At 44.7% G+C, this 25,405-nt stretch overlaps 1 protein-coding gene across 5 annotated transcripts in view; it reads right to left on the bottom strand.

Annotated features, from left to right (window-relative positions):
• The window catches only part of LOC138488071 (septin-4-like), a 470,714-nt gene that overhangs the window by 159,759 nt on the left and 285,550 nt on the right, over positions 1–25,405 (bottom strand). For all 5 annotated transcript variants that reach the window (XM_069614798.1, XM_069614799.1, XM_069614797.1 and 2 more), the window contains one exon: positions 12,241–12,334. In XM_069614798.1, the coding sequence (XP_069470899.1) occupies positions 12,241–12,334 (94 nt within the window). The remainder of the gene's footprint in view (positions 1–12,240; positions 12,335–25,405) is intronic.

The following is a 25,405-nucleotide window of genomic DNA, read 5'->3' on the forward strand; positions in this document are numbered from 1 at the left end:
CGGGGAAGCAGACTCATCTGATAGCATTGGGGAACGTGGCACCTACCTCACCTAGCGATTATGGTGACGTGACCCATTTGTTCCAAGGCGCCCGGAACATTGTTACAAACCATACTGTAACTTCCCAAGATGAAGACGGAAATGTAACCCCAGTTGAAAATTTGCCCAAACGCATACTCAACCTAGCCATCTGAAAAAAACAGTCCTTACCATCGAAGTGCACCCTATTCCTAATTGGAACGACCTGATGAGTCCAAAAGGGACTCTCCACCCTTTAGAGCGGAAACAAAACTTTAACTAGTGCATGATGAATTCGATACCTTTCCCTAACTTGGACCCTCATTCATCTGATGTAGACACTATTAACAGGGAGGAGGTCCCATTGACAGAGCCCGGAACCTTGGGGAGTCCCTCCTTTAATACACCACTTGAGGAAATACCCCAAGCAGTCCAGGCTATGGCTGTCCGGCAACCCCCATCTGCACAATCTAAAAATTTAGACAAAAAACTGTCAGTTGGGGACAATCAGAATTTAACAACCAAAATGTACATCATCAAATACCATTGCCCTACGAACATTAAATGTAAAAAGAGACAGATCACGAAACCCACGGTTCCGCAACACAATAAAATGGGCCCTAAGAAACATCCTGCAAAACCTCTTACAGTGGCAGCCCTGAACGACTTCTTCAAGAAGAAATTAGATAATCGGTGGACCACCCAAGATGAACTCTCTGATACTGAAATCTTGGACAGCCTAATGCAACAAGAGTCATCTGTCACCCACCCAAACTCATTGACAGGGTGCCACTCTAAAACACCCCGGACAGTGCAATCACAAACGCCGCCATCAGCGGCGAAAGGCTTCCCCGTGGTAAAATGGCACTGTACTCTTAAATTTACACCAACAACGGAAACGGTCAGCCAGCTGTCTGACTTAATTTCTGGTGTCGACGTAGCTCCATCAAACAAAGGAGTCGAGGGGTTAAGCATCATACCCCCAAATGAAAGCCAAACCCCAGTCTTCGCAGAGACTAGTGCGAACTTGATCCACCATGGTAATGACCGAAGGAGTACGCCCGACGCCGGCCAAAAGGGACCAGACTCGTTCGTACCTTTGAGCCCTTTTGTGTCAGAGCAAGCACTACAAAGTCCCCGACACCCAGGAAAAAAAGTCCCGACGTAGTCAAAATCAGCGGACCAAATAGCTGCTCCAACCTTTCTTGCACTCCAACACAATTGCGAAGACTGAGTGAGGGTGACCACCTGACACCCCAATTGATGCAGCAGCAAAAAAAGGCAGACCTGCTGTCTATCATGTCCATGGTGACGATTGCGCTCGCTCCCTTCAGCAAGCTCTACGAGAGCATCAATGACACTACGAGATCAGACGTCATTAATAGCGTCAATGCAGTCAAAGCTGAACTATCTTGAAGGCTTCATCGTTGGAATCGATGGTAACTTGACTACAAGAATAGACCAATCACTTAAATTGGCCCTCTCCGGAACCTCGCCACTTATGCATGGCACACAGGGGGAACAAGGCAACAGAGTGTCAAACTCTACCCAAACAAACCCAGAACTTTTTCCATCAGTAGTTCTGGAGCAACATGACGCTGTAGCTTCTCAAGCACACAATAATAGTGTCTTGGAACCTGAAAGTCTGACGGATCCTCTTGGCGCAATAATTACGATAATAGAGGAAGATAATGAGACAAACCAAGAGGACAACCGAACTACAAGCATTATTGGACCAAACCCTCCAACGACAAACCCTTTCTCCTATACAAAACCGGCAGGTCACCAGAAGTCAAACACCAACGGACCTGACACAATTCCGAAGGTTTTTTCCTACGGCATCTTTAACCAGCAACAGACTGCAGTACATTTTGGTAAAAAGAAAAATCTAAAAAAAGTCTGTGACGTTACAATGTCCCCAAAGAGCAAAGAGTAAAAACAAGCGGGTGGGACGAATCTGAGACATAACTGTCAAAGCCTCAAATGGAAAACCCTATCTTGTTGAACCACCAACCGATCACAATAAACTTAACGGAATTGGAAGAGGTGCCAAACCCAATAATGATCGTAGAGGACCGATCGGACGATCGATGAAATCGACTTCGAATCTAGTACTAAAAAAACTACAAAGCGGAAAGTCGATGAAGTGTTTACTTCACCAGACAAACGAGAACCGCCTATCAAAGTACTACTGCACGACCAATCTTCAGTGGAATCGCCATCACCAAAAAAACGTTCAAAAAAAGAAGGCCATTCTACAGAAAACCTGACAAACTGAACAGTAAACAAAAAAATCGGCAACCTACCCATTAAAATAGCAAATACCTCCAGTCGAAGAAACAGATCTCGGTCTGTGAATCTAAGCCCTTGTAATTCTGAGAGGATAATTGACCAAAAAAGTTTCACACACAGTGTGCGAGACGAATCCAGAGAAAGACCTCAACCTCTCTCCCAGAATTACCGTGCAGCAACGATCATCAAAAACTCGATAAGGCAAGAGGGAGAAAGGGACCCAAAGGTCCGAACAAAAAAATTTGTAAGTGAGTGTATTATCAGGTTGAAAAAGGTTAACTCTAAGGCCGGAGAAGAAACACTGAACAGAACCAACATTCTGAGAGTGCTGGCCCAAATTCCAAGTCTAAGACAAATTCGGAATAATGACTTATGGATGGTGGAACCCAGAACATCAGGAAGAAGGGACTACTCATTTATCCATCTAAAATCAAAAATCATTAAGTTTCTACTGATGAAAGAAACGGAATACCTACTGTTCCTCGGCTATGAATTAACAGAAATCAACCATTTGAACGACCAAATTGAATAACCGACCCGACCAGTCGTGGACTCGAGAGAACCAAAAACCACAACAACAAAGTTTGGTACCTCTCGCATCAACTAGATCAGCAGGATGGACCATTTAAGCCTGTCCCATGATAATTGAACTAACGAGAAACCAAGAGAACGTACAGCCCCAGCAGTGGATCTCGACGCTCCAAACAATCGACCCAGTAGACAGCTAATGTCTGACCGATTTCCAGCCCGGTTGCAGAGAAGATCACATCAACTACAGAAACCTGCACCACGGAATATCTTGGAAAAAACAGAGGGGGCAAACAGAAGGCCTAGGACTTGGCACAAGGAAGACACATACCGCACAGGAAAGACTAGCAACCACCAACTGAAGACGGAACCAACCCACAAGATGCATGGAAAAAGGAAAATAGACCCACAACAGGCCTAAGCAACCGCCTAAAATTAGGAAGCTGGAACACGCGTGGCTTTGATCACCTAACTAAAATCACGGACGTCAACTTAGGCCATTTTGATATCCTGTGTCTGCAGGAGACCTGGCTGACAACTAAACCCCAATTGGATGGGTATGAAATAATTTACTCAGCAGCAAAAAAAGGGGTGATGGGCCGACCATCAGCTGGGCTCATCACGGCGCTCAGATTGGTATCCGGGTTTCACGCGACCAAAGTCCTGGTCTCACCCAACTGGGTCCAGGCGATGATCCTAAACTGTACACTTACCCAGGAGCCCTCCCAGACCCCTAACGAGGGGAAAACTCTTCTACTCAATATATATTGGAACCCAGACATAACATCTAATGAGGAATTTGAAACCGTCCTATCAAACCTGTTCGACGAAACCGACGAAAAAACTCAGCGCCAGAACATCATCATAAACGGCGACTTTAATGCAGTATGTGAAGGGATCGGTCGAGAACACAAACAGCAAGACAAAAATCTCCTTGCAAGAAGAAGAGAGAAACTTCTCGAGCACCTCATGAGAACAAGGGACTTGCATAACCTTCATTGGCTTCGTCCTAACCTTAACCTTGAGATTCCCACGTGGGAAAGAGGAGACCAGCACGCTACGATCGATCATGTATTCGTCTCCAAGGACCTCCTCTCCGTGATCCACACTTTCAGGGTTGAGCGGACAGCGTTCAGCGATCATAACCTCCTCATCACAGAGGGAAAGAAGTTCAGGCCTCAATCTCTCTTATACCTGATCCCTTTAGAGAAGTTGACAACCAGGAATCGGGTAAAGATAGCGGATAAAGGCCTTCAAGACATCGATTTCCATTATTCCCCTTCCCAATACAACGGTGGGACTACAGGAACAAACATCAGTGGCGCCCATGGACTACACCCCACTGCTGACCAGGTTCTTGATCCCAGTGTCAAAGTCTCATAAACCTACAGTTGCCCACAACCACCTATACAACAGCGACCTTGCGGAAAAAAGAAAGCTCCACCGTCGTCTAAAGAAAATCTATTCCAAAACACCAACTGCAGAAAATTTTAACTTGTGGGTATTGGCTGTCCGTGAGTACAAGAGCTGGCTCAGACACTACCAACACAATTTATATCAGAATGACGCAGAACAAATGCTGGCAGCCATATATGGAAATAAATCAAAAGAATTTTGGAGCTTGATCAAGGGGACTCTAAATAAAACGACCAGAGACATCCAGAACAACATAGGAGAGGCCAAGTGGCTAACCCACTTCTCAAAACTGTTTGCGCCAATAGCTGATAACAACCTTTCGTCTGGCTTTGCTACTAGAACATTAGCACACGACACCGAACCATGGAACATCCCTTCCGACGAAGGATCGATCCTTCTCAAAATAAACAAACTGAACATTTCGAGGGCCCCCAGGACGGACGGTCTCTGCAACGCAGAGCTCAAGAACCATCCAGAACTGTGGGAAACCATAATGAGCAAGATTTTTAACAACTGTAATCGCCTTCAGGGTATCCCTTTGTCCTGGAAAAAAGGCATTATTGTACCTATTTTCAAGAGGGGTTCGACAGAAGACCCGGGAAATTATAGACCGATCACCCTCCTGGACGTCATGGGCAAGGTGTTTGTATCCTTGGCCTTGGACGTCTTCCAAAGATGGATTATCAACTCTGACCTTGTGTATCCTTTCCAGAATGGCTTCGTCAAAAACTCCGGAACAACAACTAACATTCTCCTCCTAAGTTCCCTGAAAGCCAAAGTACTGCAGGCCCCGCCCCCCTATCTACATGGCATTCATTGACCTGGTCCAGGCCTCCGACCAGGTCAACAGACAACGATTATGGGAAAAACTGGAAAGTTTAGACTGTCCTGGCCACATATTGGAGCCCATAAAAGCCCTACACCATGGCACCTCAATATGGGTGCGACTCACCTCTGAAGGTAAGGGAAATACAGACATCAAGAGGCGTAAAGCAGGGATGCCCGCTCGCACCCACTTTGTATAATGCATACATAGCAGACTACAAGAACTCATCGGAACTGATCAGATGTTTCCCTCCTTCGATAGGAGGCTCAAAAATCGAGCGACTACTCTACACAGATGATATTATCTTGATGGACCTAACCCCCATAGGCCTCCAGCGCCAACTAGACAATCTAACATGCTACGTGGCAGAAAACAACTTAAGATTGAATAAAGAGAAAACTAAAATCTTAATTCTAGGAACAGCAGCGACAAGAAAAAAAAAATGTTCTTGGTATGGCGAAGGGAAGATGCTCGAAATAGTCAACGCCTTTAAATATCTGGGCATCATGATCAGCAACGAAAAGGAGGAACAAGCCATGCACAAGTCCCTTTGGTCAAAACTGAAAAAGCTGACGGCGCAGGCAAAAGCAGTGGATAGGAAGCATTGAAGATTCTCCATCACGCCCATCATAAGATTTTACAAATCTAAAGGTGTTCCTGTCCTGATCTATGGCACGGATGCCTCTGATCCCTGACTCAATCTGGCAAGGGGCTTTGAACTTGGCTACCTCTACCCCAATAGCCCTGATGAGAAGTGAACTCTGCCTACCCTCCCTTCTGGCTTTAAAAATGAGATCCACCGTCATGCTGTATCGTAAAGTCTCCAACTCTCCAAAAAACAAAGTTCTGCTCCTTATTCGGAGAGAAATCAAGTCCGGGAACAACACAACGCTGACCAGATGGGACCAGCTTAACCTCTCCATCCTTCAAGAACTAGATACCACTCTGGATACATTGATACAAAACCCAAACCAGGTATCAAAGAAACTCTTCGAAGCTGACTGGATAAACACTCTGGAAGTTGCAAATAACTACTCGCCGACAGCTAACTTACCCGATACGCCGATGAAACTTGACGAGGTGCGTGGATATCTCTGCAAGTTTCCAGACAAACAGCTAAGTAGAACCTTCTTAAGGTTCAGACTGAATCAACTAAAAACAAACAAAGTTTTGTCAATTCGTAACCAATCCATTTCAAACAACTGTCGCTATTGTGAAGCACCGGACACTGTAGAAACTACCAAACATTTGATCCTTGAATGTACTAGCCTAACTGCGACTAGACATCGCTTTCTGGTCGAGCCACTGAAGAACTATCGTACTTTAGACCTAGAAAGCCTATGGGTTCTATTGGCCAGCGGTAACAACAGAAAATGCTCCATTGGACTCTCCTTGTTTCTGAAGAGGTTGAACCTGTGAAAGTGGCCCTCCAGTTGAAAGTTATTCGGTTTCAACTTAGAAAGAACAAACAAACTGTTATTATGGTTGGATTTATTTATTTTGTAAAAATTGTAACACAATTAAATCAAATCAAACATTTTTTTTAAAAATAACTGTTTTTTTTCCATGTTTAGTACAGGTCATTATCATTAGCATATGTCCAAAGTTCTTTAAAAGTTCTAGTCATCCCTGAAAAAATGTGATCACACAGTCTAAGGTTATCTGCATATGAGAGGCAAACAACATGCAACCTTCCAACCATAGGAGGACAATGTTGTACAATTCGCAGCCTAGCAGGCAAGTCTGCCAGATATTGCCTAAATAGCAGAAGGGTCAAAACACAAACCTGTATGACCCCCTTACTGGTCGGTATTTGGGTAGTGATGGCCCCTTTCGCTACTCAACCTCACCACAATGTAGGTGTCAACATGCAGCAATTTCAACGTACATATTAACTCCTCGGGACAGCCTAGTTTCTCAAGTTTCAACCACAATTTGCTTTTGTTGACAGGGTCGAAGGCCTCTTAAAAGTCCACAAAAATGGCAAATAGCACAGGGTTACCCTTACTTTTGGTCTTTCTTGTTATTGGAACTAACAAGCCTTAGGTTCTGCGTCGTGGTGGAGCCAGTCCTAAAACCTGTCGGAAGGTATCTAGTACTTGCGCACTCTCTGCCCAGGTTTGTAATGCTTTCAAACAGAATGAGGCAAAAATTACCTGTAATGTCTAACATCGATAACAATCTGTAGTTAGGCGGTATCAAATGGGAGCCTTTTTTATATACGGGTACTAATATTGAGTGTCTCCAACCAGGAGTCAGGTATGGTTCCTTTGGCACAAACCTCCCAAAACAGTATTTCCAGAATCTTGGCCCAGACCATCAGGTCACTCATAAGAACTACATTGGCAAGGCCATCTGGCCCGGGAGCCAGGGATCGTTTTAACTTCCTGATTGCTACTATGACTGTCAATAAGTAGAACAATGCAACAAGCACTTTTATTATAATAATGTCTCTCTGCACTAAGGTTTTTAATGATATATTCACCCCAATGTGCTTCACTAATGGGATTCGTTACACTCTTAATTTTGCATCCATTGGCCAACCCAAGCATTTGCCACATACTTCCGGTGTCTCTGCTTCTTAATGCAGCAGTCATCTTTTGCCATAATGCATTTGTGTACGAGCATCTCCACCATTTAACCCAGCTAAAATACTTATTCTTTATTTTCCGCACCCTGAAAACTATTTCAGGGGGAGGCAGGACTTTATTTTTAACCACCCTCATTTCTTTCGCATAAATAACCTTGACCATCGCTACACTGCCTTCGCCATCAATGGTACCTCTCTTCCGGTCTCGTCTACAGTAAAGACCTAAGGAGCCAAGCTTGGCACCTCTCTCTCTCTCTCTCTCGCATCACATGAACTCCATCGCCTCCACCGCTGCCTTACCATTGCCAATGCTGTCTTTGGATCACGATTAGACTACTGCAACACCCTCTTTATTGGCACCTCCAAGAGAAATATCCAGAAACTACAGGTAATACAGAACAATGCTCTCTGGGCCGCCCTCAACATACCCAGTTGCAAGCACATCTCTTACGTGAGAAGAGCCGCACACTGGCTCCCAGTTCAAGAGCGCATCACATTCAAAGATCTATCCATTGCCCAGAAGTGCCTCTCCAACTCAGCCCTGCCTTACCTTTCCCAGAAATTCACCAAAGCACAATCTACAAGACCTACCAGATACACATATGTCCACTGACTTGTAAAGTCAACATTTAGATGGGCTGAAGCTGGCAGTGCCAGTTTCCCCGTCCTGTAAGCAAAGTATTGGAACTCACTTCCCCCTGCCATGAGAGCAGAGAAATCCTACTGGGCATTCCGTAGACAATTGAAAACACTGCTCTTCACATAGAGTGACCTGATCTGCTCCTAATATACCTATGCCTAATTGACTTGAATGCACTACTACGTACTTGACAACGCAACTAGCGCCTAGATGCTCGAGGGCTGAGAGCGCTGCTACAAAGGTGAAAATAAATTAATAAATACATGATTAACTCATTTGGTATCCCTTATAGGTTGTCAAATATGTTGCCCTCAATTTGTGCATTAAAAAAAAACATACTTTCCTTTTTGTGTAGTGATCTCAGCAGTCAGCTCTTTCGGTCACTTTTCTATTTCATTTGCAGAAATTCCCTACAGCTGTATCAGCCAATCATTATCTATTTTCCTCTTAAAATGTTTAACCTTGTCAATTTTCTTACTAGTCCAGGTAACGTGATTCCACCATGATTGAGATCTACATCACCAATTTGTATCAAATGGTTAACCCAATCACCTGGGCTGATATAAACTGTCAAAACAGCATACTCACAATATTTACACCTGTTAACGTTCAATTTGCTATACAAGGCAAAATATCACAACTGCCAAAAAAAATAGTCGAGCCTAGTCTTGGCGCTACTATTTCCCCATGTGTATTACCTGGACAGTTGCCGTTAGTGCGACCATTTCACATGACCAACACCTGATTTTTATTAATGTCCATCCAAAGCCTTCCTTTTCTATTGACTGTGGTTTGGAGCATAATACTTTTAACATGAACATTTTACGATTCTATTATCACCTCTTTATCCACGCAGTGGGCATTGAAATCACCTCCCGGTAATACAATATCACAGTTCACCTGTGAAATCCAATCATTCAATAACTCGTTGATACTTTCAAATATCCCTTCTGTGATAGTTCTTCCTGGGGGATCAAAGACGTTTATAACTAAGAATCTCCTTAGCTTTCCCAATTTTAACTCTGAGGGTCTGATCATTGGTGTGAAAATGATATAATGGCTAAGAAAGTGTCAACAAGCTTAGCCCTTCTCAACAGGAATTTGAAACAGTTGAAAACCTTCAACATAAAAGTGGGGTATAAGCCAAGACTCTTGTAACAAAAAGATATTGTTAGCCATCAAAATGTCCAAAGATCCATCACTGCTCAGAAGATAGCTATAACCACGAGTGTTCCACCTTGAAATTTTACAAGTTCATGGTCGAACTGTAGACTTTACTGGCAAAAAACAGAAAGCCAGTTCCACTGGTTTAAGGCATCCTGTGCAGAATCTCTGGTTACTATTCTCATAACCTGTGTTTGTGGTTATTTGTAGGGTTCCAAAGAGCTTGATTTTTTCATGGTATATTACAGTACCATGGGCATCACACTTAGCATCCAAATCATATCCTAATTTAAGGAAGTTTGCAATGCGAGATCTTATAATTTCCACAGTATCTACGGAATGACAGTGTATTCGGGAGACGCTGGAATTAACATAGCTATGGCGTTCAACAAAGACAAAATCTCTTGTATCAATGACACGTAGAGGCAGAATAAGCTGTAGTAACTGTTGTTAATCAGACCTATTAATTCTCTTACTGCAATTATCGGAAAATAGCCATTTTATCACAAAAGATTTACAAACCACATCAGCGTGATGGATGACATGCCTGAACCCAAACCCAGCCATTGTGAGAGAAGCATCAGTACCACAGTCCAATCTTACTTTAGTTTGATCAGGAGTAGAGCATCTATCATCAGTTATCACACAGCTGTTAACTAAATCAATGGCAGATGATTCAGCCTCGGAAACATCGCCTGAATCAGGCTTTAGCTCAGCTACTTTACCCTTTATCAGGCAGCTAGTTAGGGTACCAGCATTTTTAGTTAGCCTTTTCGTTCTTCGATATACCGTTTTCCTAGCTTTCTAGAGGCAGTTTTGCCAGTCGAGGTGGCATTAGAGTTTTCAAAGCCATTATGGCCCCTACTAGCCTTTTGTTGATTGATTCTAGAGCACTGTGCCTTTTGCTGTCTCATTTTCCACCATTGCTGTCAGATATGTCTCAGATTCTCAGATGATTTGTTAGTTAAGACATTTCATTATCTTCCATGTAAGAGTTATCTTTTGAAGACTTATCTCGACTTTAGAAGCATCCTTCTCATTGCTTTTTCTTCTAGCCTTGTCTCCTTACTTCTATTTCTATCTAAAGCACATTCTAGTCGCATCACTATGTCTACACAAGCTGTGATGTCTTTGCGCATCTTTCCACACAATTTAAGTAGAATATTTACTGTGAACTGGAGAGTCGCCATAGAAATGTGGATTTCAGAAATGTTGTCATTGCCTTTACGAGTACAATCCCGGTTCTCGCTTTGAGCATATAGTGTAGCAGATGCAGACAGTCTTTGACTAGCCGCCTGCCTAGCCTCATCCACCACCTCTTCGACAGATAGAAGTATTGTTAGAAGCATTAGTACTGCCAGCCGTTTTAACTACTGCAATCCCATTTTGTAAAGAATAGCACAATTCTAACAATGAGTTGTCATCAATTGCAGAGGGCTTTGTACTGTTATGTTCTCCGCTGTGAACTGTCCTTGAATCGGTGTGCTTGTCACCATCGTCAGATCTATTTGCCAATTCAATACCCTTAACCGTAGTAGCCTCTGCTTGAAAATAAATGTTAATCTTGCCCCTTGTTTGAGTGCTACTTACAGCAGGGAGAGGGGCATCAGAAGCTCTACTGTTTCCACCCTCCTCAGTCAATTTTCAGTTTTCATTAACAGTGGCCAACAGGGCGCTGTTGCTTTTGGTGTTAGAGTTTTTCTGCCGTATATTATAATTATTGGATTTACTTTTCACTTTGCCAGGCACCGCAAATCGTATGAACGCTTCTTACAAAGATGTCTCTTACCTTATGGCAATGACTGGCGGCAGCTTTTTGATGTATTCCTTCTCTTCTTCTCACCACCGAGCAGCCGACTGCTTGACTGCTCCTAAACACTTAGGAACAGTTGTGAACGCACACACTGCGCGCGGCATTCAGGTCTTTGTATTATTCCAGGCGAGATAGTAGATCGCCGCTCCACCAGGTAAAAATGGCAGAAAACAAACGATTCCATCCAAAGCACTCCAGTACAGCAGTTAATATCCCCGGCCTCACTGCTTGCTGCTTGACGGCTACTAAACACTTAGCAACACTTGCAAATGTGTGAGGTTGGTACATTTAGTAAAAGGATAAAACGGGTGCAGGGAATATTATGTTTTCAGCAATCGCCTGCACTGCATACCATACCATAAATATATATTATGCTAATAAAGTTACCTCGGGTGGGGTCATTATCCTTTGGCATAATGCTCTTTCCCAGCTCATTGGGGTAGGCATTATCCTGTAATAATGCCCCTCCCTATGTCTATAAAGCTTTAATATTACAATGCTAAAACGTGGGAGGAATCCGGCATGAAGCACTATATAAAAATGAATAATTATTTGTATTATTATTATCATTATTATTGTTACTATCATCATTATAATTATACCACCAAGATACAGACACGCACACACAGTGTACTTCCAAACTGTACACATCAACACAGCTATCTTGCATTTTTCCTTTCTCCCCCCCTGCCTAACGCCTCCCTTTCAGATCTGCCGAAGCACCTGGAGATCATGTAAATGGCAGTAGTGAGGGGTATAAATCCTAGTCACCTAACATCACTTGAAATTTGTATTGATTTATTATTGATAATGCATAGATTGCATAAGAGAACGTAAAGTCAAAGACTGAAGACATAATAGGTTGCTAATTGGTGAGGAATGATACAGAAGACTTTCTGAGAGAAAAGCTGCAGCTTTTGTACCGCAGAGGATTTTTTTCACCCTGCACTTACCTGCCACCATGATCGTGAACTCAAACCCTTTCTTGACAGATTTCCGATGGACCTGGTTAGGAAGAGTGGCAAACCCCACATATTCCCGGAAATCCTGCAAAGACAGTAACAGAGCAACGCAATTACTGATGAGCCAATCATGAATGACCAAGGCAACAACTGGACAAGAGGCTCATCAGGTATCTCAGCAAACACTACACCTCAGCCCATGTCCATTAATCCACGGGGACTGCTTATTCATGACAGTGTCCCATGGTGATATATACATTCTAAACAAAGTGGCCTACATTTGTCCTGAGATTGGATATATATAGGTCCTAATCCTGACGATGGAGGCAGAAAGTTCTGCTTGCTACTCACCCAAGCCCAAGGCACCTTAGGCAAATGTTTTTTAAACCCTTGATATTGGGGTTCCTTTGGGTCTCTGGGTCTCTAGCATCCTAAAAGTAAAGTAAAACCATACCAAATAGTTGTCAGTCATAAGATCAAAAAAAAAAAAAAAGAAACGATTCTTTGAGACACATATAGACCGTCCTTTAGTATAGTAGCCTACAAGGACAAATTTAGGAGCTGCCCCGGCTCACACTGGCCTATAAGAGAAACAGGCCTGCCCTAAAGGCTATTGTGGACTTTTCTGTATACTATGCAATTGGTCGTTTTGACCAATGTTACTGTACTAATGCACTTTAAAGTACCAATGGGCTTTAAAGTGCACCTTTTCCACAAGTGTTCCACAGGTTTTCTCCTGAAAATTCCACCCCACATACTACGTATGTCATGAAAAGTCACAAAGAGGTACTGCAAAAGTAGACCGGATTTTGTGGGGTGCATGCACCTATTTCTGATTCAAGTTCAATCGACTTTGCGGCTGGGATTGTGTTGCGCTGCACCTTCTTTTGCACAGCTGCCTTGTGTGGTTTGGACCTGGCTGCGTGCACTGTAAGAAATGGCTGTGAAGCATTTTGGAGACAATTGGGAGACTACTGGGAGAAATAACCAGGTTTCTGACTCCACCTCTGATCTCCTGACCGACGCTGTTCATTACCCGATGGGTGTGGCCTTGACGGGAAAGGCCCAGCAAGGCCCAATGAGCACAGCACCTAAGCAAGTTAGAGTGAACATTCAGATGGTGCTCAACCAGTCACCCAATATACTGAGGTTTTCATATCTCAGGGAGCCCTTTGTCTAAACCAAAGGTTCATTCCTCCCTTATGATATGTTATGATATGATAGTTTATTTATATAGTGCCTATACACAATGTGTTTCAAAGCGCCTCAAGGCAAGGGAGGTAACAAGGGAAAATACAATGACATTCTTACAGGCCATGAACAGTAAGGATGTTAAAATAACTATCGTACTCGGCGTGACGACATATCTGATAGTGCAAGAGCTAAGACATAGATGAGGAAGGGAGGGGGAGAGTGGGAAGGAAATGGAAACAGACAGGCGACTACCGTACTAGGCCTGACGACATTTCAGATAGTGCTGGAAGGGGGGACAAGCAGGGGGCGGGGGCAGGAGACAGACAAGGTTGCTCTCATTCTAGATCCAGGGACAATTTTGATAGAGTAAGTGCACAGAAGAAAGTAAGGGGAGGAGATAGGAAAGGGAGACAGGGAGAGGAGGAGAGAACAGAGAGTAAGCAGTCAAAATTAGTGGAGAAGCAAGAGGGGAGAGCAAATACAATCGCAGAAGTCAGTAGTAACACATAATGTTGCAAGCCAGGATACAGGATGAAGAAGGGAACAGCATGATTCAGGGCCACCATGAGTACAAGATGCAAAGGAAGTCCAGAATGAGAGTTGAGAAAGGGTGACGCACTGTGAATCAATGAAGTCTATAAAAGTAAAATCCAGCATTGGCAACCAGACGGTGATGGTGAAACCAGAATGTATCAGGACAGGCTCCTGCAGAAGGAGGCTGGAGGGGGAAAGGGGGGATGGGGGAGGGGGAGCAAGGTAGAAGAATCAAGAATCAAGCTAAACAGGCAACACCTGTATGCGATAAGGGAGGAGAGCATAAACCTTAGCACTCCATTAATGGTAACGTGTGGCGTCTCGAGACTGTCCTGCCCACATCTGCCAATCAGTACAAATACACGCTCGAGAGGGAGAGAGAAGATGTGGTTGACAGTGGCAAAGTAAGAAAATCAAATGAGAGCTATCTGCAGAGGCCAGTGGTACGAGTCCTGAAAAGAGGCCAGATTGTCTTGCCTTCTTAGGCATTCTCATGCTTTTCTATGACTTCTAAAGCTTTGCTTTCCCCTTCATGTCCTGTCAGACCTTGCTATGGCATATTTGGCTTTGCTGTATGTGTTATTTGTGCCGCTCACTAACCAGCCCAGCATTCTACTTTCTACATTAAACTATGTTGCTGCCCAGGTGAAACACTGAGATTCTGCTGACTCAAATTTGCTCCCATGTGTCCCACAGTAGTTTGGTTACTGCAAGTCCCACTGCAACTTTTTTTCTTTCTATGGCTTTCCTAATGGTTGCCACAATGCAATTTTCCCACTTTGGGGTAGTGCTGCATCGTGTCACACTGTGATGAGTTCACCCCTTTCTGTCTAAACTAATGCAATTTGTTGTTCTCCGATTGCAAAGTAATTCAAGTAAGAGGTCCTAGATATCACACATTAAGCTCATAGCATTCAGAATTGTTCATAGAGACCCACCAGGACTCTGCTGTCTGTGGAATACCTACTCTGGACTCTCCCCAGGAATTATATTCAACCACAGTCTACTTGGTACCCACTGCTGCATCCTTGTTATGTCTTCCTCTCCTCCCCGTACTCCCTCACTCACGTGCAGGAGCAGTCGCTGCACACTGACCAAGATACCAACTGTGACTAAGCCCCTAGTCTAACCCTTAAGGTGCGTGGTGGGGTAGCCAAGTGGGCTGAGTGTGGCTGTATGCCATATGACGCTGGCCCTGGGTATAGAAAGGGGAGGATCCCCCTCTACCCTCACCAGGCCACTGGCAGGAGGAGAGGGATTGCTGCATGCACAAACCACATGGCTGTGCCATATTAAGACAACATATACAAATGCCATATTAAGACAACATATACAAAGTGATTCAGTAAACACCAACTGAGTGGCAAGGCCTGCAGCCATTTAATTCAGGATCTGTTGTTAACAAAGTGTGTGTGTGTTATAGAAATGCGCACCCACATACTTATCACGGCAGCAAAGCTACCCCATACTATGGGAAGAGCTGTTAGAGTTCCTGCAAACACAGACACTAATGTGGATTCACTCACAGAGTCCGGAATTACCATACATATGTCCATGCCAAGTTTTGGAAACGCAAGCTAGTGGACTGGCTTTTTAAAGGCTTGGTCCGTGAAAAGCAAGAGGCCATCAAAACTGAATTAGACACCGCTGAAATGCAAAACCACCCTTGGAGAAGCACCTTGTTAAGACGGATTTCTGAACTCTGTCCTGGAGGCGCAGAGGTTCAGAAGGCCAACCTAATTACTTGGAACAGGGTAACCTCTGGACAAGCCAGACCAATCAGGGTAGCGATCGCGGCGGTCAAGACTAGGGCCCTCATTATGACCCTGGCGGAAAGGGGTTTACGCCGGCGTAAACCATGGCGCACCTTTCCGCCTGACTACGAGTTCCCGTAGCGCCATGGTGATTTTTACGCCTGCTTTTTGCAGGCGGAAAAATCCATGGCGCTAAGGGACCTTGTTGTTAATTACGCCACCGTAATTTACGGTGGCGTAATTAACGCCTTCCCCACTCCCATTATACCCTATGGGGCAAAAATGGGAATGGGGAAGGGTAAATGGGGATTGGGGACTTACCGCCCCGCCAAGGTCGGAATGGGGCGGTAAGTCCGCCAACCACCATGGCGGAGTTGGCAGCTTAGCGCCATGGACCATGGTGCAAATAGCACCATGGATCTCCGCCAGGGTCGTAATGAGGGCCTAGGTCTCAAGAGGGGTGAGGGTGACTGAAAGCCTGCAATGAGCACACAAAGCAAGGACACTTACAAATTACTCCAAACAGGTGTTATATTAAAAATATATACACATTTATTCCAAGGCCTTTGCAACAATGACCGCAGCGAGAAATCACGATAAAACTCTAGTAAACCAACACATACCAAACCAATACAATATATATACAAATACAAATGAGTCTAAAGCGTTAGATGCACGAAATGTGTAGTCCACCTCGAAGGGGAGGAAAACAGGCAGTGCGAAATAATGATTAGACCCAGTCCGCCTTCAGAGGCACCTAACTAAAAGCAAGTCCAAGCCCTACGAAGAGTGGAGCCTTGTGCTCAAAAGTACCTGCACACGCTGGGGCCAACGGGCAAAAAGGGGAGTCTCTTCGAGGGAATCAGGCAGTTCAGTTTGGTGCACAAATGAAGAAGAACAGAGTTCCGCGACTCAAGCGCAGCCTCCACTGTGGGCAGAAGCAGAGCGCGAGTACGGAAAGGCGTGCTGTTTGACACAGCGGGGAAAAGCTATGGGCTCCTGCAGGAGGGCGACCAGTTCCTAGCTATGCTACTCACCGGTCCCCGATGCAAGCAGACCCAGGCTTCTCCGTGTCAGTTTCAGTGCTGGCAGGTTCAGGGGAGCAGGGGACGTCTCGTCATCGTGTAGATTCTGCAGCAGCAGAGTTGAGTTAAAGATGTCCCAAACGAAGTGAACCCGCACAGTTTGTTACCCCAGCAGGGCAACGGAGCGGCCGTGTGTATCTCAGCCAAATGTACACTACTCACTTCAGACCTGGGAATGCCAAGTGTACGAATCGTGTGAGAGTGACAAGGACTCGAAATACAACACAACCTGGCAGCCGTTACAGAGCAAGACTCCTGGGTAGGCTGGTCAGTCTGCTGGATGGCCCAGACACTTCTGAAGGCTTACGTGCAGGAGATAGTGAAGATGCCGAGAATAGCTGTCCCCGCTATTCCAAGGGTCGAAGTACCAGTACAGGCTTTCTGGTTCGATCAGAGGTAGAAAGGGTTTCACAAGGCGACAGCAGTGCAGAGGAGCAGTCCTTCAGCGGGTCACCAGCGATTCCTCGGTTCAGCCTCGTGGTTGCAGGATACTTGGCTCCTGTATTCCCTTGTTCGTGAGAACTCAGGAGATCGACATGGTAGTGGCGTTTCCAGCCCCCTCTTATCCACGGTTCCCTTCGCGCCAAAACGGAGGGGACCCAATGGGAGATCCGCTCATCAAACACTCACACCATACGTGGACCTATCACGGACCACGGTGGTCCCAGGCATTCACACCACACTAGACTCTCTGGCACCCAGGATGTGTATTGGAACCAGACATCCCAGCCCACATCCTGGAGGCACACACAAGGCCTGTAGAAGCCCGCGAAAGCATCTGTGTTTCGCGGGAAAGTACATGCCCAAATAAGGAAGGCCCCGGGTTGGCTCGACCTGGGGAAGGTGAAGGGGGCAAGACGGTCAGCGGACAGGACAGAGAGCCTCGTGGTCTGGCCATTTTGGGAGCCGGACCACCATTTTGGGCTAAGCGCGAGAAACGCGCTTAAAACGCCAAAAGGAGCTCGAAAACACAAGAAACGATCGCTGCCACCATTCCCATCCGTGATTCACTTGCACCGATCATTTACAATCCAAGTATCTCGGAGTATATGATCATTTACAATCCAAGTGGAGTATCTCGGGCCTGTAGAAGACTAGAGACCCAAGAGAGCAGTAACCTAGCTTACAGTGACCTCTTGTGTCATGTTGCACGAAAGCTGCAACATGATAAAGAAACTACGGAAAACAGCGTTTCCCGGTACTGACTGTCTTAAGGGCATGTCAGTTTCCCCGTAAGAATGGAACATAGCCCAGAGGAGTACGGCCGAAGGCTGCACTTCTCTGGCAAAGTCTAGATCATGGTGAAAACAACAGCAAAAAGTTTAGGGGTTGCCACATGGAAGGAAAATTACCCACAGTTAGGAAATCTTTCCTAACACACCTTATCTCCAAGCAGTCATACTCACCCACACATTAATGTCCTTGAGTGGAACCCAGCCCAGGGGGAGGGAGCCTGTATGTACAAAAGACAGTCCAAGTAGAATAGTAAGGTGTGGACTCAGATCAAGAGGGTGTTGAAGAGTGGACAGCAGAGTGAACAGGGGAGGCTTGGGAGAGAAGTGGAGAGAAGTGGAGGAACATTAATAAAGAGAAGGAGAAGGCTGAGAAGAGGAGTGCAGAGGAACAGTGGAGGAACATCAAAGAAGGAGGTGAGCACTAGGGGTCTAGAGGAGGAAGACCACCAAGAGGAAGGTGGGAGTGAATGGAGATAGGTGAGGAAACTCAAGAGGTGAGAGTGAGTGTAATGGAGCAGAGGTGAAGAACAGGAGACTGGGAGAGAAAGTGGGAGTGTCGATCAAACCAGGGCCTAGATAGTCAATATGTGAAAGAGAGTTGAACCCTGTTCTCAAAAGGTATTAACCCTGGTGAAGTGGTGTTATGAGCATGCGGTCAGGCATCGAGCAGGTGCACGAGGAGATTTGGAAGAGGAAGCAAGCAGAGCAAGGACTGCAACAGGTCCCTTGTGGCAGAGTGATGAGAAGAAGAGCATATGCTGGTGGACAGCAGTGCTAGGATACTAAGGCAGAGATAGATGGTCAGTGCTGTAGTCAAACAGCCACTCCAAGCTCCAAGGATGCCTTTACCTGGTGGAAGCTGTGGCAAAGTCTTACACAAAGATGTTGCACTACTATGCTTTGGAGCCTCCATGAGGGAGTGGAGTCGTTATCATGGTTCATACTCAAGTGACAAGAGATCCACCAAGGAGCTACAGATAACTTCAGAAACTGCAGCCTAAAAGATTTCGAGTGGACTGGGAAGTACTAGGATTTCTCCAAGAGACTAAAATACAATCTATTTTTTTCCTTGAATAATCAGGAGGCGTTGTCAGAGATATTTTTGTTTGGTTACTACTTTGTCCTTTTCTGTTCATAGAGGACTGTAAGGATATTTGGCGTGTTACAGTACAGAGTACAGCACTACTGCACAGGTAGCAAACAGCACAGAGTACAGCACTACTACACAGGTAGCAAACAGCACAGAGTACAGCACTACTGCACAGGTAGCAAACAGCACAGAGTACAGCACTACTACACAGGTAGCAAACAGCACAGAGTACAGCACTACTGCACAAGTAGCACATTTTTCTTTTGCATTACCACCACAAGGGTGCGGTACATTGCTATATGGGTTACCAGATTAACAAGGAAAGACAGGCTATTCAGTCAAAAACGATTTTAACATATAAGATGCAAATCTATTTTTACAGTTAAAAGCACACGTGCTCATTTAAAAATGCACACTATTTTTCACCTGAAATGCCTATGGTGCGAGAGACACATTTGAAAATTAACAGCTAACCTATTAACCATTAACCTGACTAATAAAACCTTATTTAACATAACCCACTAATAAAATGTGTTCTCCACTGCAGAATTAGGCATACTCTGAAAACCATTTAAATGTGTGTGCAGATTTTTTTTTCTTCTCTTCTCTGCCTGATTCTCCGTGTTTTTGTGCACAGTAACTGCAGGAAGAAGGAAGTCAGATTTGCAACAATTGCAAATGTATAAGCGAAGCTATTGTTGAAGAGTAGGAGGAGGAGAGATGATGGATTTCATTGGGACACGTCATACAGAGGGCTGAGAGGAAAGTTTTAGTGGGCAGTAACGGGGAAAATTCCAGGCAGACATTTTTCTGCACTACTGGAGAGAAGACCTGGCTGTGGGACTCCTGACTGAATGCAGATTCCTGCGTCCTGCTACAGTCAAGATTTGGCCGAGCTGGGAGGAAGCCCTTTTCCTGGTTGGAGGCATTCCTATCTGCAAAAGCTGAGAATTCCAGGCAATGACCCCGGTTTGAGAAGGGAAGGCGATCCTTTAACTGGGGTTAATCTTCAAGGGAGCTACATTCACAAAGAGAACAGCTGAAGAAAACTCAGATAAGGTAATTACATAAGCGTGGGAGCCGTGTGTGTGCACGAAAATATGCAGCCAGTGTAGGAAAGGGGATTCCTGTGCGTGTCTTAATCAAGTGCTAATGTTGCAATTTGAGTTCTGTTCTCCGCCACTCTCTTTGCAGTGTGTCATAGACAATGCTTTGACTGTACCATTTTATTTCTGTAAAGAATGAGATCGTGTTTAAATACAACTTTTATAATACAGAAAAATATTTGAAAACAGACGGGTGATGTTTATTGTTTACCATTACAATGCTGATGATGTGGGGAGATTTTTAAACAGTGCAATGGTCATTTTAAGACAGATGTGTGCATGTCAGATTCAGTATGAACAGTTGTGAGTGATTGTAGCATAGCTCGTTGGAGGTACATGAGCCAACGGGAAGAGAGACTCTCAGAACATAGCTCCCTACCGTATATAAGGTAGTGGAAATTACCACAAGATTACCATATATAGCTCTCTGTCGTAAATAAGTCAGTGAGTTCGCCCATGGTGGCACACCAACACTATCACTGGAAAATGTGGTATTCCTAGAATGCAGGTCTGAGGTCTCTCTAGTGATCACACGAAAAATCTAAGCAAAGATAAGGGATTCTGGACATTGGGGCCACAAATAAAACAAGGGAATTATGCTCACCAAAATACCACCAACCATGTATACCAAATATGCAGGTCTGGGTGCTGAAATAATGCATGTCCATTGTATTATTGTTGCACATGGCCAAATCTGAATACAAAGAGTGATTATTGCTAAGTTATTTTTCGGCGGTAATAAAATACCGTCAGGCCCCAAATCTCCACAAAATACCCTACAGGACCATACAAGGTAACCTAAGAAATGACTAGAACCGACTTTGAAGGGAGTCCCCAAAGTCAGATGCTGAGGGTATGCTTGATCTGCAAAAACAAATGCAATCCTTACCAGTTAGGACTACCAGGATTAGAGAGAGGATGGTTGGCACACACCCTGAGACACTGACATGGGGTGGGGAAGGGATGGCACATCCTTTCTAAAGGACAAATGATCTACTTTAAGTTGTTAAGTTGTACATTTTGTTCCTTGCATTCATCCTATTCTAAAAGTAGTTTTGAGAACCCAAATAAAAATGTACATGAAAATGTATTATATCGGTATCAGAAGAGGGGTTACTAACCTAGACTGTGGGTGGCTACAAGCAACCCAACAAAACTGTGATCTCAGTGGAAGACATGACTATTAATCCAAGCAACACCTTTGGCACTCATGAATAGTGACTCTCCTTCCTCCTCTGAACTCTAACTCATCCTAAGACAGTCTGATGAGAATACCTTGGATGAAGACACCTCGGTCATCGAAAACTCAGCCAACAAGCCAGGAGGAACTTCAGTGAATGTCATGAGAAGCAAAGGGTGATGCAGCCCAACCCTTATACAGGCCCTGCTACATAGCACCATGAGGGTATGCACCCACTTTCCTCTGTGGCTTATTCTGTATGGCCCACTAGAACCTGCTTGGGACCATACCCACCGTAGGGTACAGAGGAGCCAGGCCCAACCACAAGCAGCACATTTGATTGTGAATAACTATACCGGTTGTTGTGCAATATATTCTGGAGTTAGATAAAAAGTGTAAAGTATATCTGGATGAACTTCATTTTTAGTTTTCTCTTTTGGATAAAGTGATTGAATTCTATGTGTATGAATATGATCTATAACTGTTCATATGAAATTGAATGCACAAGAATAGTAAATCTTACTTTTTATAAACTATATATCTAATGGCTTTATTGTAATAAATTTAATTATCACTAAAAACTTGGTTGGTTCTTCAACACGAAAAGGGTGTGCAAGGGATGGCAGGGTTCCACAAAGGTGTGGGCTGCTGCTGTTGTTAATTGTATGTACCACCTCATGTCAAGGTTGGTTTATCTCCCCGGCACCCCATTACTTTTCAAGTTCTAAAACAACTATTATAATCTAAAGGTGTGCTCCTAGACACTATCTGGATATGGACAGGAGTACCACCGACAGCAAATAAGAACTATCATACTGACCCCAAGAGACCCCAAGGCAGATGTCCTGCAGAATTTGATTCCAGGTGGAAATGTGGTTGGGTAAGATGACCACAGAAGACGCAAAAGGCCATATTATCCAGTAGCAGTTTTTGAATACACTCCCTCGCCACTTTCAAAGATAGGTCAGACAGCTGTATCAATCCAGCATGGAATCTGCCATCAAGACCGTTACAGAGTTTCAAAGGACTGAAATGAGTCCCACCCTATGCTCAGAGAAAAACTTTCAATGTTGGGGAACCCAGAAAAAGACCCACAGATCATCCAAGTCAATTGCTGCAAACCTCTATGGCACACGTATACTAAAATACCAAGTGCACCTGCTACTGGAAAGCAATCATCAAATGCTACAGATGGATTCTAGCTATTCTGTTCCAACCAAAGACGTTAGAAGCTGCAGCACACAATGGATTGATAATTATGTCCCAGACATCCTAGCATAGGAGGAGCAAGAGATGCTGGCTGCAGGAAAATTCGGGACATGCAATTACCTTTAGATTGAACCTGCAGAACAGATTACCTTATCTTTACTGGACCTGGGCAGTTGACAATCAGGAACTAGATCGGACTGTATATTACCAGAAACAATATTACGTGGGACCGACCTATCTGATTTTGACCATTGGTGATAGAGGCAAGCTAAGGATGGAGATGAAAATACTTTTATTGTTATTTTTATAATTGTTGTTCTAAAACATGTCTAATACCGGCGAGTGGTTTCTAAGCACGGGAAAAGGATTCAAACCTGTGTTGCTCTGCGTTGTCTTGCTTCCAAGTAAAATGCATTGCCCTGAGCTATCCTTCCTTCCTTTGGGCTGGTGACAGGACCCCATTCTCCACTTACCTTCCTCTAGCTCTCTGAGCCAAAACCTAGGCTGTAGTTCAAAAAGCTAGGGCTGGGATATGTGACAAAGTCCCTACCTGACCCTTACGGTGGATGGCAGGGTAGCCATGGGGGCCAGGGGCTGCCAACCACATAGTTATGCTGGGTTTGGGGTGGAATGGGGAGGATCCCTTGGTTACCCTTGCACCCCATGGGCAGAGGCCAAGGGATTACCACATGCACAGTCCAAAGAGCTTTGGCCCTTTTCAAAATCAATATGGATTAGTGACACAGTGACCAACAGAATTCCAAGGTCGTTGGGCCTCTTAACACAGAGAGGTGAAATCCTCTTAACACAGGATTGCGGTTACCGAAGGGTTCACATGGTATGGAAATTCCCAGCACCATAATGGGTACAGTAGTAGAGAATGAGCATTGTCAAAATTCCCATGAACATAGACACTGAAGCAATTCTGCTTCCCATGAACATAGACACTTTTGCAGTTCTGCTTGCGAAGCCTGGAACTTGCGCAAAAATATGCATGCATGAGTTCTGCAAAAGGAAGATGATGGACCAGCCTTTTAGGGGCTTGACATGTGGAATGCAGAAGAAGGGGGAAACCAAATTAAACACAGTTGAAATGAAAAATGGGTGGAGAAGCACCCAGTCCCTCACAATCACTCACACATTCAAGTCCTTGAGTGTACCCCGATCCCAAGGGACAGAGTATGGAAGTATAAAAGCAGTCCAAGGAGGGCAGTTGAAGTATAAAAGCAGTCTAAGGAGGGCAGTAAGGTGAGAGTTTGGGGGATTTGGAAGGTAAATAGTAGTGAAAGGAGGCTAGAGAGAACAGTGAGGAGCCACATTAGAGAGAATGAGGAGGTTGGAAAGAGGAGAGCAGAGAATGAGTGAAGGAACATAAAAATTGCCAAGAAGGAGGCAAAGAGGAGGAGTGTAGAGGAGGGCGATCAAGAAGAAGGTGGGAGAGAGTGGTGATAGGTGGAGAAACCTCAAGGAGGAGGTGGGAGTGGAGTGGAGGAGAGGTGGAAGAACATCAGAGGCCGGAGGCAAGGAGAGGGAATGGGGTTGTCAAGCCAGGACCCAGAGAGGCAATAAGAGGAAGAGAGGTGAAACCTCTGACCATAAGGTGTGAACCTGGGAGAGGTGGAGGTAAAAGAGTGCGACGAGGCATCAAGGAGGGTCGGGAGGATATTTGGAGATGAGAGGAAGCAGAGTAAGGACCAGAGCCGGTTCCCTTAAGAATGAGATCAAGCACTGAGGAGGAGAGATAGAGATTGGGATGGTATGCTGCTGTTCCTGGACCCAAGGCAGTTGGTGCCCTAGTCAAAAGAACCAAAGGGAGCTCTAAGGGGCCCGTTACCTGCTGTAAGCTGTGAGACCTTCTGCCAAGGTCTTAGATGAGTGACTCCAACAGACATGCTTCGGAGCCGGCATGAGGGAGTGGAGCAGTTCTCCTGATTGTGACACGAGATCCAAAAAGGAGCTAAAGAGAACTACAAAAGGTCACGCCATAACACTGTGATTTTTCCAGAAAGCACTGTGAGCTTCCTAAGAGACAAAAAATAGGCACTATTTGTTTTCCATTACTTATCAGGATATTTCCTGGGAGAAATGTCAGTTTTGGTCCAGGAATCCAGGAATCGACTCAATACCACTTTGAAGGGACTCTCCAGTGTCAGATGGTGAGGGACTGCTTGACCTGTAAAAACAAACCCTATGCTCACTAGTTCGGACCACCTAAGGGGATGCCTGCCAGGGTGAGCGTGAGACAGAGCATGCACAAAACCTGAGATACTGTAGTGGGGTGGGGAAGGCGCGACCCATAATTATTAAAGGAGAAGTGATCCACTGCCCCCATCCTGACTGTTATTTGAACCATAATAAAACATAACGTGAAAACCTCTTACTTCATGGTTTGTGTTTTTCCACCTACACTTGGTGACATAAAACACATCAGGGTGCTTCAGGAACACTACTTCTTCCTTCTTCTTCTTCATAACTTTATTTAGGCCAAGAGTCATAAAGGTTTATAAACAAAGCATCAAATAATAATACACAAATATGAACACCCAAATGGATTTCACAGCTGCTCAATCAGATTAGAATACAACTTTAAATTGAGGATGGTCTAAATATCACTCAGTAGTGACTCAGTAGTGACTCATGATAGACCACGGTCATCCCAAACAACTTAGGATATGGCACGATGATAACTTGTTTTTTTTTTGTGTGGACAGTTAACCTTGAAGTTCTGGGCCTGAAAGCTTCACTCGAAGGCCTGTTCCACAGCGGGAC

Source organism: Ambystoma mexicanum, chromosome 9 (genome assembly GCF_040938575.1).
Source record: "Ambystoma mexicanum isolate Mex_15411 chromosome 9, UKY_AmexF1_1, whole genome shotgun sequence".
In the NCBI taxonomy this organism is placed as follows: Eukaryota; Metazoa; Chordata; class Amphibia; order Caudata; family Ambystomatidae; genus Ambystoma; species Ambystoma mexicanum.